The sequence below is a fragment of the Diospyros lotus genome, chromosome 11 (assembly GCF_014633365.1).
Source record: "Diospyros lotus cultivar Yz01 chromosome 11, ASM1463336v1, whole genome shotgun sequence".
NCBI lineage: Eukaryota > Viridiplantae > Streptophyta > Magnoliopsida > Ericales > Ebenaceae > Diospyros > Diospyros lotus.
Genome location: NC_068348.1, coordinates 1,461,702 through 1,475,554, shown reverse-complemented (window position 1 = coordinate 1,475,554; position 13,853 = coordinate 1,461,702). Strand labels below are relative to the sequence as shown.

The 13,853-nt window shown below is 34.9% G+C and overlaps 1 protein-coding gene and 1 non-coding gene across 5 annotated transcripts; both read left to right on the top strand.

The window, feature by feature from the left end:
* Positions 1-512: 512 nt before the first annotated feature.
* Positions 513-586, top strand: TRNAV-CAC (transfer RNA valine (anticodon CAC)). Its single transcript has one exon. It is a non-coding gene; the product is annotated as a tRNA-Val (tRNA).
* Positions 587-4,792: 4,206 nt separating this feature from the next.
* On the top strand, positions 4,793-13,842 carry LOC127813532 (uncharacterized). Of its 4 annotated transcripts, none has more exons than XR_008026114.1 (10): positions 4,793-4,966; positions 5,303-5,393; positions 8,929-10,261; positions 10,382-10,500; positions 10,757-10,881; positions 11,351-11,450; positions 11,575-11,652; positions 11,776-11,837; positions 12,157-12,242; positions 13,241-13,303. XR_008026114.1 is itself a non-coding variant. In XM_052354545.1 (10 exons), exons 3-10 carry the CDS (start codon positions 8,995-8,997, stop codon positions 13,389-13,391), a joined length of 2,010 nt encoding a protein of 669 aa, XP_052210505.1. In that variant the 5' UTR covers positions 4,794-4,966; positions 5,303-5,393; positions 8,929-8,994; the 3' UTR covers positions 13,392-13,842. The 4 variants fall into 4 exon arrangements, 3 of the variants coding, with proteins under 3 accessions (XP_052210505.1, XP_052210506.1, XP_052210507.1); XM_052354545.1 differs by having other exon boundaries at positions 4,794-4,966; positions 11,754-11,837; positions 13,241-13,842; XM_052354546.1 differs by having other exon boundaries at positions 4,794-5,039; positions 11,754-11,837; positions 13,241-13,842.
* The last annotated feature ends 11 nt before the right edge of the window (positions 13,843-13,853 follow it).

Genomic DNA, 13,853 nt, shown 5'->3' with positions numbered 1-13,853 from the left:
ATTATAGTTCAAGTGTATAATTAAAATAACAAAAAATTTATGTGGTCACACGAAAAAAATATGAAAGTACAGGAACAACAATATATATGTAGTCATTTTTTTAAATTCAACCATGACCTAAACTAGGTTTTTTTTTTTTTTTTTTTTTTTTTTTTTTTTTTTTTTTTTGAACGTGGTCTTACAAAAGATAAAGATTCAACATGTTTGGTATCAATGTAAACTTATAATCTCCACTTTTTCGTGTATACACTAGACTAGATAAAGGGTTTTACCTAGCAAATCAAAAACCTATACATGCACGAGTTTGCCTCTGAGAAGGTTTGAATTTTGAACGCAGGAAGGCGTTAGAGCTTGTCACCACCAGTCCGACCATTGGCGTTGTTTTAACTGCCAATCTACTCTTACTCATATACTTTGTAATTTGGCAGCCTAAGCAAGGGTAGATTGGAAATGTAATTACCACAAAGGGGGGATTAGGTAATATAATTTATGTAACAGAAAGATAACAATGGGTCTGGGTGGTGTAGTTGGTTATCACGCTAGTCTCACACACTAGAGGTCCCCGGTTCGAACCCGGGCTCAGACATTCTTTTTATTTTGACTTTATTATTATTATTCTTACTGATCTAAAATTCTAGATAGGGGTGAGCATTATTGAAGCAACTAAAATATTAAAACTAAATAGATTAAAATTGTGTAAAAGATTAAATTGAAACCGATCAAACAAATACAAAAATTGAATCAATCGAAATAAATCGAACAAACAAAAAGTAACACGAGTAAGTTTTCCAATTTCTCGAATAAATAATAAAGTTATGTGAGTAATCTTATATATTATTTGATCAACAAAAATAATTAGTCGATTATTTTTTGAAATAGAAAAGGAGGTAATTAAATTCTCTATTTAAGATTATACGCTAATAATTTAATTATTATTTGACTAATAAATGATATTACTCAATAAATTTTTAAATAAAGAGCGAATTGATTTTCGGATTATTATTACTCAAATTACAAATAATATTAGTCGACAAATCCATGAAACTAAGCATGTAATTATTGCATTGTACTCGATTAACATGTAACATTAATCAAAATTCTACTTGAGTAATCAATTTTATTTTTTTTCAATACAAAAATTAAATTGAACTGAAATAACCAAAATTGTAAAACTTAAAAACTAAACCAAATTGACCCTTAGCTTGAACTAATCTGAATCGATAATTTCAGCCAATTTAATTTGATTATTTCGATTAAATTGAAATTTTACTTACCCAAATTCTAGATAAAAATAATAAATTTAATTATATTTATATAGAATAAAATAAAATTATTTAATGAATATAGGTTGGGGAACCATTCTCAATTTCTTAAGGAATCCTTATTATTTTTATTAAGTATTAATTCATTTATAAATTATTGTATCGTCTGATAGAGTAATTTATAAATTGAATAGAACCAAATTGATAGATTATACCCAATAAACAAAACTAACTAACAACTAAATATAAATTGAATAAATTAAATCAGTCGAATAAACTCAACAAAAAAAAAATAAAAAATGAATTAATTGATAAATCAGACAAGATGAAAAATCGATCAAAAAATCAAACGAGCTGAAAAACTGTGCGACAAGCCAAAAATGTCGTCGTTTTACAACCATAAAAATGTTGTCATCTTAAATTCGACCGGTTTGGTTAGTTTGATTATTTCCAACTCGAATTCAAATAACCAAACCAAATTCAAATAACCAAAATTTTCTAAAAAAGTAACCAAACCAAACCAAATTAAAAAAAAAAAAAATCAAACCGAACCAACTGTCAACAATTTTGACTAGTTCGGTTTGATTAATTTGGTTACACTGAATCTTTACATACCTATATTTGGCTTTTCCTTGGCGCTCAAACCACTATCACGATCCACGAACGTTAATAACAATTGGTTGGTAGAGATTTCTTGGTCGTTTGACGTCCCTAAAGTCATGAAATTGAACTGCCTACTGAATAATTATCTTCTATGTTTTTTATGATTAATTATCTTTCAACAAAAATATATCGTAACATAGATTAAACAATCTAAAAATATTTTAAAAAATAAGATAAAAATAATTTTTTTTATAACATAAAACATTTTATGACAAAATAATTAGAGGATAATCGAATAGAAATTAGTAAAGACTCAAAATAATTAAATATTAATCTAAAACGAAATCTTGATTACGTTCTTTATGTCTCACTTTGTAGAAGAAAAGCGATGTTATTTGTCGGTTATTATTCAAATTTTTATTTAAAAGAAATTAAAAAATACAAAATCCTGATCTCAATCTCCCGCCATATCCAGTTCGCAGTAAAACATCAATTCTTCGATCAAATTCCGATCACTATCAGTTTCGACCCTCGCCGTCGTTCTTGTATCTCCGATAAGAGCTTCAGCTTCGTGGAGACGCGCGCCGCCGCCCCTCCTCCCTCTCTTCCCTGGCGCTGTAGAATCGGGAACTCCGGATCCTCTGGTCGACTCTTCTTCTCTCCATCTCTTCCTCATCGATCACGTCGCCCCCGTGATGGTCGTCGACGGCCGGAGGCCAGACGTCGGTTCTTGGCTGCTCGGCGCCCATGAAGTCGTAGAATTCTCTGCCGTCGATTGGCCAGCGAATCGCACGAGTGCTTGGCTGCTCGCCGACGCCCATGAAATCGTAGAAATCTATTGTTATGATGATTATCTTCCTCTTCTTGATTGATGAATAAGAACGCTCTTCTCTACGCCGCTTTCTCTCCATTGAGGAATCAGAGTTTGATGGATAGATTGAACATGTCTCGCGTGTATGTGTGTGTATATATATATATATATAGAGAGAGAGAGAGAGAGAGAGAGTGAGACAGAAAGAGAAAGAGAGAGAGAGATTAAAATTTAAATAAAATTTAATAGAGGCTAACCCTAAATAATAAGTCTTAAACACTTCTAAAAAAAAATAAATATTTTTTTGTTGGTAATGTGGAAAATGACAGTTTTTAACTCAGACCTATTTGACATTTTTTAAAATCTATGATTTGCCTGTCTCCAACCCGCCCTAAATGAATAGATAGATTAATTATGAATTAAAATTCACAGGTTTAATCTCTTCGATATGTAGACACAAGCGATTAAGCAATATCGGATGGGGGCAAATTTGATGCCACGACCTCCTAGTATCCCAAGCTCCCAAGTGCGTGAAGTGGACCATTGCGTTACATTTATGATTAAATAATAAAAAAAAATTGTTGGGTGACATATGATAATTATAATTTAATTTTTAATTTTAAGTAAGATTTAAATAAAATGACTCTTAATGTAGTAATAAAGTTGTTTGAAAAATTAGATATTATTTAAAAATTATGAATTTAAAATTTTTAAGAGAAAAGTAAAGATCGTATTTTTTACTCTTTAGTTCTATAACTTAGTAATTGCATGATTCATTTGTTTCGTATTTTGATTGTATAATCGTTCAAGGCGAAAACTACTAGCACGTGAATTGATTGTTAATGAAATAAAAGTTACTCATTTAAAATTTTAACTTATAAATTTTAAATACATATTTATGATATTGGAGTATAATTTTAATACTTTAAAATTATATGACGGCAAGGTAAAATTACACAAGAGCTCCATTACAGAGTTAGAGAGAATCACAGAGAGATTTACAAAAATGAGGCAAAAAGTCAAAATTGCCCTCACCCCTGCTTCTCTCCTTTCCTCTCCCCATGGCTACCGTCCTCGCCTCGCTGCTATCACCGCCTCAACGATCATCACTGAAGATGCAGCGACGATCGAGTGAGGTGAGGCGACGGAGGCACAACGACGAGGTGAGGCGACAACGACGACGAAATTAGGGCAACGGCCATGGGAGGGGAGATGAGAGAAGCAGGGCGGTTGCAATCCATGGGAAATAGAGGGGAAAAGTAAGGCATGGGGGCAAAATCGTCTTTATGCCCCCTTTTGGTAAACAAGTCGAGATTTCTAGCATTTTTCATTAGACAAATATCCATTTTTTGGAGTTCTCTAAAAATGATATGTGTCCCAAGATACTCGAATCTGAGATGAGGAAAATGGGTATTGGGACTTTAAATCTAGGTCGAGATCTAACCAAAGAGTACATAAAACCCATGTAAAAGATCTAACCCGATCGATTGGATCCAAACCATATCCACACCCAAATCTCCACCACTTCTTATTATGACCAGCCCATGGGCCGAGATCAAATTGTCCACTTGGATAAAGCCCAAATTGAGAAATTTTCAATCTTCTTGCATGTGGCCTTGTGCCACGTGTGCAAGGTTAATTAATTTTATTTGTATATATTTATCTTAATAAATTTATAAATAAGTCCTTTATTTATCAATTTATTTTTTAAAATATTTAAATTTTGATCAAAATTAATCGAAATTCAATTAAATCCTTAGTTCATGTTTATATAACGTTAATATATGAGTAAAATAGAATTTTTATTTGATTCAATACACAATTTACTTTGAAAAATCAAATCTAACATGATTCGTATTTCTTTCTATTTCGAGAATTTTATTTTATTTTATTTTATTTTTTTAAAATTAGTAGAAAGATAAAAAGAAAACCTAATCAAGCCCATAACTCACGGGGGCAATACAGACCACACGATCAAAATTGATCATAAGAAGGCCAAGCGTACACTGTACAAGGCGTAACACCAGAATTTTCCTCGAAATTTCCAGGACAGGTCACCCCCTGTTCACGTTAGCACAGGCCAAGCCATTATCTGCAAGCCCTCTAAATGGTGACACAATGCGCCCACCAAATTGAATCTATGCCCGTGGCGTCTCCTCTGTATAAAGTATAAACCTTCCCAACTTAAACCCTTCTCTTCCCCGGAACCCTTCCCAGATTTTCCCGAGAAAATGAATCGGAAAATCCGGGAGAGGGTGCTTTCGGCCTCAGAAGGGTCAAAATTGTCGAGGTTTGGCTCTTCAAGACATGAACTAATTTTATTGCCCTTTCCGTTTGGTTACTGAGAAAAGCAATTCCATGAAGTATGTCCTTTTGAGTATTCATGTTTTAACCTTTCTTCTACTTGGCTTACTTTTACTGAGCAGCCAAACGGATTTTTTAATCTTGCTTTGCGCATTGAGAATTTATAAGGCGTTAAGCCTCGGAGCTAGGGTAGAATGCAGGGACTGTTGGTGTTTGGCTTAGCTTCAGCTAGCTGCTTTGGGGATTATTGATTTGGTGGTTTGTTTTAGTAGGCCTTAGTGCTGATGAGATGCTAATCGTAGGACTTCTTTTGTGAATCTAGGGATGCTGCTGTTATTGATTATCAGCTTGCTACAGGCCGATCAGGCAGACAGCCGGGGACTTCTGGATACAAAAGAGAAAATTTGTGACTGGTATATGGATTTATTGCATGATTTATCTTTTATGCTTGGCCTTGGTTGCTTTGAAATTGGGGAGAAGAGTGAGATTTCGTGTCAAGCCTAGGGTCGTTTGTTATGGTAATTGAGTAGTGAAAAGACAATCACTCGACAGATGGCGTGATAGATCAAGTATGAATTTTCTATTTTCTAGGGTATCAGCATCCATTGAGTATGCCAAGAATGATGGTATATTATGTGCATCATAGTCAAATTAATCACTTGAATCTCACTAAATTTGTCGTGATGTTCAAAATCTTGACCATTACTACTCCATAGTCCATATCACAATAAAACAGTGATAGGATTAGGGCCTTTATCCAATAAAAGATCATATGTTAATGAGAAATTTTTATCATTTGACATGGATGGGAGATAAATTTTTTTTCATCCTATGGATATAGACATGCAATCTACATCTATATAGTATGTTGTACAATAAGGTACATGTCCTAAGTTCTAAAACTGACGGCCTGTTTGGTATCCAGGTTAAATAGTGATGGGAATAAATAATCTTACTCCATGTTTGGCATCCTAGGTTTTAAGGAGGTTTAAACTAAAATTAATCCTGTCCCATATTTGGTATATTAAATTTTAGATGAGGTTTACCACGATCTAACAAAACTGAATGAAAATTCAACAACACACCCTTACAATCAAGACAACTAACAAACAGACAGAAATCCCCTCAAAATCTGAACCGATTGTATCCCACTGAAATAAGGAAAACCCAGATCAGAACTGAGAGGGTTCAACGGTGAGAAGAGGAAGATTGGGAGAGAGGTAGCATACCGGAAAGGGCAGAGGGAGAGGTTGAGCAGAGGGGTTTTGGTGAATGGAGAGAGAAAGATTAGTGATGGTCAGTCTTGTGTCAGTGTGGAGAAACCAACAAGAAAGAGAGAGATCTGGAGATGGGTAGAACTAGGGAGGTGGAGGGGCATAACTAAGAGAGAGGGAGAGCCCGATGAGCAAAATGAGTGAGAGAAATTGCACAAACCTATAAAACTAAGTATTGGACGCATCATTTGGTGCATCTAGTGGCAATGACTTAAGTTGAAATTGGACTGGCTATATTTGAAAGGTGAGAAGGCTTTTTTATGGTTTTTGGGGGAGGATAGGAGGGGCATGGAAATTGGTTATTAATAATATTTCTACAATTGTACAGGTTTATTGGATTAAGATATTCACTTTTATCCCTTTGTTTTTTGTTATTTGACTTTATCTATTTTCAATGGATAAATTAATGTTATTGAATTCACATATTTTTCTTTTCACATTATAAATGGTACACAATTTACCGAATAGTGTTACATTTTTTGTAATGATGAATAAATTTACATTTTGTAATGATGAATAAATTAAAATTACATATTCTAAGTTAGTGCTATTTCTTCAACAAGTTTTAGATATTATATTTGTACATAACTACCAAAATCATATTCTTTTTGCCTTATTCTGGCTTGTATTCCAACTCCATGAAGCGTAGGATAGATTGTAGAACTTTTGCTTAGTTGAAATGGTTCTATTGATTTCAAAACAAAGCAAGATAGAGATAAGCCTCTAAGATTGTTACTAAACTGTTACTAAACCAACGCCAGGGGTTTGCTATGACTTTTTATTATTGTCAACATTTGTTGAGGTTTTTAATTATGTTTCAATACATAAATAATATCAAGTTGGCTAGTTTCACTTGTCTAAAATTCGTGTGTTTGATCCAATGAGTTTTGTGTTGGTTGTTGACTACCTAACACAACCTTTCTCCTTTATTCCCTTTTGAGACTGATTTTAAGTAGAAATCCACAGGAGGAGTATTTGTTTCAATGGATACTGACTGAAAAATTAAAACAAAATAATACTAATAATAACAATAGAGGCAAGGAAGGAAAGGGATTTGTGTGGTTCCTCCACAAATTTCCTTATGTCTATAAGAGATATCACTGGCATTATTTTCCCATCTTTGTGTTTATGCACTTATATTCTAGTACCTAGAGATAAACAAATTTTTTTTGGCATGTTAAGTAGATCCTAATCATCTAGCTCTAGAGATGAAATATAAGTGATAATTCCTTGGCATTTTATAATTTCTTTTGCAATCCAATCATTAACAATATTTTACATGTAATATGTTCCAGTTCCACATTTTATTTGTCATATCTTACGTTGAGATTACTGTATTAAGGGTAGGACATGGTGATATCACACATCTCGATCACATTGGGACACAACCATGTATTTGACGGATAATGCCATAGGGAATTGTAGGTGTATACCATGGAAATAACATTTTTGAACCCAAGTATTGTACCTATTCTTTGTGGTAGTGAGATCCTAGTTCATTATGTTAGCCTTTTCATTTTTAATCAGAATCAAAATAAATAAACTTGCAAGAAAACTTGGTGGGAGACCCTTAGGTGTAATATGAGTGATGACATCCTTACAAAGGAAAAAGCCACAGATAGAAATGACTGGCAAGCTAGAATTCGTGTAACCAACCTCACATAGTGGAATTAAAACATGATATGTTGTTTAACAATTTAACTAATAATGCACAAATTTATATCTAAAGAGTGAGGATTTAGTTCTCACAATAAGGATAGAGGATGCATAAAATTGTTATCTATCCCCTTCACTTTAAGTGCTTTTCTTCAACTAATGTGCAAGTGTTTAAAGCACTTTGTCTACGTGTATTTTTTGTTTTTTATTCCTATAATCAAAGTGGACTATATTTAGGAGGGTTGTCTTTGTATGCTGCTTGCTCTTGCGTTGCAAATAGGCTGTTTCCTAACCCATGACCTCTAGTCACAAAGGAGCAACCTTATTGTCATGTGACATAAAAATATTGACTTATGCATGAATCAATTCTATGCCTATTCAGATGAATGATAGAGCTCTAGGCATCTAATTCAAATTGCAGTCTGGATATCTCATCCATAGAAGTTTTCATGTTACCTAGCTGTTGCTCCACTTGTGCCTTTTTTAGGCTCTAATCTAATTGCAATCCAGTTGCGTGTTAGGTAGGTTGAATTTGAGGAATTGAAATTTGTGACTTGTGGGAACAAAAAATGGATCCTGTGGTTTCTTAGGATTATGTTTTGCTGGGCAGACATCTGTGTATGATTTTCGCAATAAAGATTACTTCATTATTTCCTCAACAGCTTTGATTAATGATTATGAAATATTTGCTGTAATTTGTCATTATGGTTCTGCAATTTTGTAGAATCGTGCGTTTTGAATTTGGTCTGTTATCTGATCCTTGCACGTTTGCAGCCATACTCTTTCCAATTTATCTTGTTTGAAACCCTACATTCAAAATGTTTCCTTAAGTGGGTCAATTTACAGTATGTAAAATATTATTCACTTTGCCAACCTTATAGATTAGTTATCAGTTTCACATTGAATTATTCTTCATACTGTTAATACTGCCATTTGCCAATCCTCGTCAAGCTTTATTTCCAAATATATGAACTGCCCAGCTTTTAATTAAGATTTCTAATATATTCTGCTGATTCAGTTTGCAGTTACTTTTGCAACCACAGTAATCCTTTTCAAGGAAATTCTGAACTAATATTTGGAAGCAATGACCAGGAGTAGTCAATTTGCAAGGGCTAAAGTACCCTCAATTAATTACAGATGTGGCCCCCTGGAGGGGTCTTCCTTTGATCTTGCTGAGTTTAACAACAAAGGTTATAACCCCACTTTGTCGGGTAAAAGTGAGCGAAATGGTAAAAACTCTGATCCAATGTCTTCTGAGGTACTGAGCACAGCTGAGCTCATCTCTGCAGTTGGGCAGATATGGAATTGTGCAAGTCGTCCCCTTGCTCTTCTCCAACCTAAAACCAATTTCAGGCACAATGATGGTGAATTGCCCCAAGGGAACATATTTTGTAATGCAGATGTCAAGGAAAATATCAGGTCATCTACCTGTGCTTACAGTGGGCATTCCCTGGTTAGTGTGATGGATGCTGCCCATTCTTCATCCCTTGTATATGCAAACTTGGAGCACCTATACATATCTAAGAAGGTATCATTTTTGGAACCTAATGGTAGAAATTATATTCATTCTCTTTTCTGGAGATTCATGCAGAGTAATTCCAACATCTCTTGTAAGTCTTGGAAGGAAAAGACTACTGCCAGCATAGGAATTTCCTATGATTTGAAAAATATATATGGATGGATGAATGAAATGTCAGTTCCAGCAATGAAACAGCTGGTAAACCGTTCTGTGATTGAGAACAAGAAAATCTGTGAGTGGCTTCCTCGAGATAATACTCCTACAAGTTACTGTACTTTAGGTGGCACGGCCAATCCCACAAATAATCTTGCCATTGCAAGTACTGACTCTACTGACTGCCATGCCGAAATATCCAAATGTCTGGACCAATTGTCATGTCAAAGTACAACCCCTGTGGCAAGCACTTCTGCTCTATCTATTTGCTCATACCGTTTACTTGAGGGTCTTCAGAGGACAGATGCAAATGGCCATATGTTGACTCCAATGCAGACGCCACATACAGATCTGTACATTAAAAACTTAGCTTCAGATAGTCATGCAAGTGAAGAAAGCCAACATGACAATGAGGATGGCAACTTGTATGTGAATAAAATGAATCAGCAGAGTGAATTAGCACTAGCAGACAAAACAAAGATGGAGGTTTGCTCTCCAACAATTAATAAATCCTACTATGGTCTAGCAAAGCAAGAGCATGCTTTTGCTGGAGCATTGGCTGGTATATTTGTTAGCCTTTGTCTACATCCAGTGGATACAATTAAGACTGTCATTCAGTCATGCCATACCAATCAGAGATCTTTAAACTACATTTGCAGATCAATAATTTCTGATAGAGGTACATGGTCTTAGGAGAACTGAAAATGATTTTACTTGATAAAAACTCTTTGAGTTCATTTTATCTTGGACTAGAAAGAGCTCTGTGTTTCTAATCATTTACTGGTAATTGGGTGTATAGGTGTAACTGGACTTTATCGCGGCATTACTAGCAATATTGCTTCTTCAGCACCAATTTCTGCAGTTTACACGGTCACATATGAGTCTGTGAAGGGAGCTTTGCTTCCTTTTCTTCCCATGGTGAAGTTTTCTGCCTTATTTTTTGCTACTTGTCTCTTTCTGCTTCTCTTCTTGATGTTTCTTTTCCCTTGCTGGCAGCGGGAGACGGGGAGGTGCTGTTCTTCTCTTACTTGCCCCCTTAAAAAAACAGAAAGAAACACAAAATACAGAAGTCTTATAAGCCCTTGCATTTGACTGTGTACATTATTGGTCTTTATCATTATGAGTTTTATGCTAAATGTGTTTGTAGAAGACTCATTATATTTTTTTGATGCAGAAGTATGAATCATTTGCCCATTGCACAGCCGGTGGCTGTGCTAGTATTGCTACTTCATTTATTTTCACTCCCAGTGAGCGCATAAAGCAGCAGATGCAAGTTGGTTCACACTATCAAAACTGCTGGTATTCTTCTGAACCTGATGATGCCCTTTAAAATTCTATGACTTGATGAATAATGCCCTCAGAGCTACAGACGTTGGGTTTTGAAAATTTCAAATAATTAGAGTAAACAGGATTATTCTTTATTGGATTAAAGTGCCTCATCAAAGACAGTAATTAATGTATGCTCGAAATATTCCCTTGAGACCTGATGCTTGTAGATCTCTTTGAGGCTCCCCTGTTTATTAAGTTGTCATTCTATAACTAAGATTTTTATTGATCTAATCTGTTCATACCATGGATTTGCAATTCTATTGCTGAAACTATATTATATAAATGTGTGTTTGTGTGGACATATTAATTGTTAGCTCAATATGCTTTGCATTTCAAGTTCATGTTATAATATAGAATGTTTTTTGTACAAGATGATCTAACTTTAATGCTGCCACAGCTCTCAAAATGAGATTTTGATATTTTTATGTGGACCTTGAAGGAGTGCATTGGCTGGAATCATCAAAAGGGGTGGTTTACCTTCACTGTATGCTGGGTGGGGAGCGGTACTCTGCAGAAATGTTCCACACTCAATCATCAAGGTGAGGGCCAATTCTATGTACTCTGTGGTCAATCTAGTTTGTATCTCGCAGATCTTGTCCAACTGTTTCTCTGCAACTGGTTTTTGAGGGTATGGCTATTTAGTACTTATCCTGATATGTGCAGTTCTACACATATGAAAGCTTGAAGCGATTGATGTTGTCATCAGTAGAACTGAATGCTCGGCCTAACACATTACAGACGGTTTGTCTATCCACTTTAGAATAACTTTCTGGTTGCTATGATGATCCAGTTGTTTTCTCAAAATGTGCATTTAGGTGGTTTATTGTTTCCTGTTCTTACAGCTGGTTTGTGGGGGATTAGCAGGATCAACTGCTGCTTTATTTACAACACCTTTTGATGTGGTGAAAACAAGATTACAGACACAGGTTTGTTACATCTAACCGCATGGTCTTCTGTGTATATCATTAGGTCACATAGCATTGATTACTTTCAATGGGGAGTTTTAATTGAAGGGCAAGTAGAACACCATACTCTTATCACTGAATGTGCAATATCATGTACATGGAACTGCACTCCCCCTGCCCAGGGAGAGCCGTCCAACCTTGGTCTTTACCCTTTTGCTGGGTACAACCCATTCATCAGAAAGATATATATGCGTTTACAACATGCTACTTTCTAGATTCTATACTACTTGGTTAACATGGAAGACACTGTAGTATTTCTGACCATGTGGATGTTTTGCAGATTCCTGGATCTGTTCACCAGTATGATGGTGTGTTTAACACTCTTGTAAAAATAAGCAAGCACGAAGGCTTGACAGGTCTTTACAGGTAAGGGTTTGCAAAGAAGGGGTGGTATATTGCCAAGGGTTCCCAATTCCCAGAGTCTTTCTTATAAAATTCCTTATAATATGTTATTGAGGAAATATTTATTTTAATGGATATGAAAGATAGAATATTTATCACAAATTTTTCTTAGATATTAAGCCTAAAGTTCATGCTGTGGTTTATGATGATGAAATTTGTAGGTCACTTTTGGAACATACAAATCTTTGGCCTTAAAATAAACAAAAATCATTAGGAGCCTTAACTTTCTTCTTAAAAACTCAAAATAATATTTTTTGAGTTTAATGCCTCAGTAGTTAGCTAGTTTTTTTCATAGGCACACTGCATAATGAATGAGGCTAACCCAGCTCACGGAAGTGCTCTCGTAGCATGACATCAAATATTTAACTAACTAAACATGAATTTTACATGGACCTGAGTGAACACATATTTGATTAAAGATCCTCAACAGTACATTTTTAGTAGAAGTTTTGTTATATGCTAAATTGTTGTTTTTGCATAAATTGTGATTTCAATGAAAAATATGAGTTCCTTTTTTTTTTTTTTCCCTAAACAAAATATGAGTCCGTTTATTTATGATTTCAGAGACTTTTTTTTTTTTCCCCTTTTTCATAATCCAATAAACTCAACAGAACTGATCTAGAAATATTCCAATTTTAACACATAACCATAACCAAAGTTACCAAACAAGCTCTTTCAACTTGATAAGGAAGCGAATGGTCAAGTTGGATGCCTCGTGCTAATATTCTCAGTACTTGTGGAGTGGTAATAATCTCAAGTTTTATTGCCACTGCATATTATTTGGCCTGCTCTGAGAAACTTTACCAGTTGGTTTCCTGTGCGTCTTGTGCAACGGGATCTGCATTTTCCCTTGACTGCCAATCAAACTAAGGAACCACTTGGTTCGACTTTTTTTGGTTGTTTTCTTTGAGAAGTGTTCTGTTCCCCTTTGCTAATTGTGAATTGTGTGATATCTTACCCAGGGGCTTGATTCCAAGATTGTTTATGTATATTTCTCAAGGAGCAATCTTCTTTGCATCATATGAATCTTTCAAGAGGCTATTTTCAGTGGAAATGCCACACCTTTATTCTCAAATGGAGTGTATGCAAAGCATGGAAGATGACCGTCCATAGTTCCATCCAAGAGTTTGATGACCTGTGTACAGAAGATGACACCTAACTGTTCAACCTGTTTCAGATGAGCATGAAAATTTTAGCTCCATTACGTGCTTCTTCTTATCGCCTATACGTGACAGTCTATACATGCTTTGAGGTATGAATGATGTATCGAGGAACCTACAATGGTGTTACGCTCATTGATGTGGCAAAAATTCATCATATAAATTGCCTTCTTCGCCCCATGATAAGTTTATCAACTTGTAGAGCTAGTTTGTGTGTAACTGAACTCATGGTGTAGGAAGAACGTGTTCTATGAGTTCTGCTCCCAATTTTGTACACTTAGGTTTCCTTTTGGAGGTAGATTAGTTTGGCCTTGTTTGTTAGGTTGATGATTCTTGTAAGGGGCATACAATTGTGTACTATATTGAGTATATTCTTTCTCTTTTAGTGTATTATTCAATCACCATTTTTTGTAAC

Bases quoted from the DNA above. Each gene is read 5' to 3' on its own strand.
- LOC127813532 (XM_052354547.1), top strand. From the start codon at position 8,995: ATGACCAGGAGTAGTCAATTTGCAAGGGCTAAAGTACCCTCAATTAAT. The intron at 11,653-11,753 runs GTTTGTCTATCC...CTGTTCTTACAG, and splicing joins GGCCTAACACATTACAGACG to CTGGTTTGTGGGGGATTAGC. The intron at 11,838-12,156 runs GTTTGTTACATC...GATGTTTTGCAG, and splicing joins AAACAAGATTACAGACACAG to ATTCCTGGATCTGTTCACCA.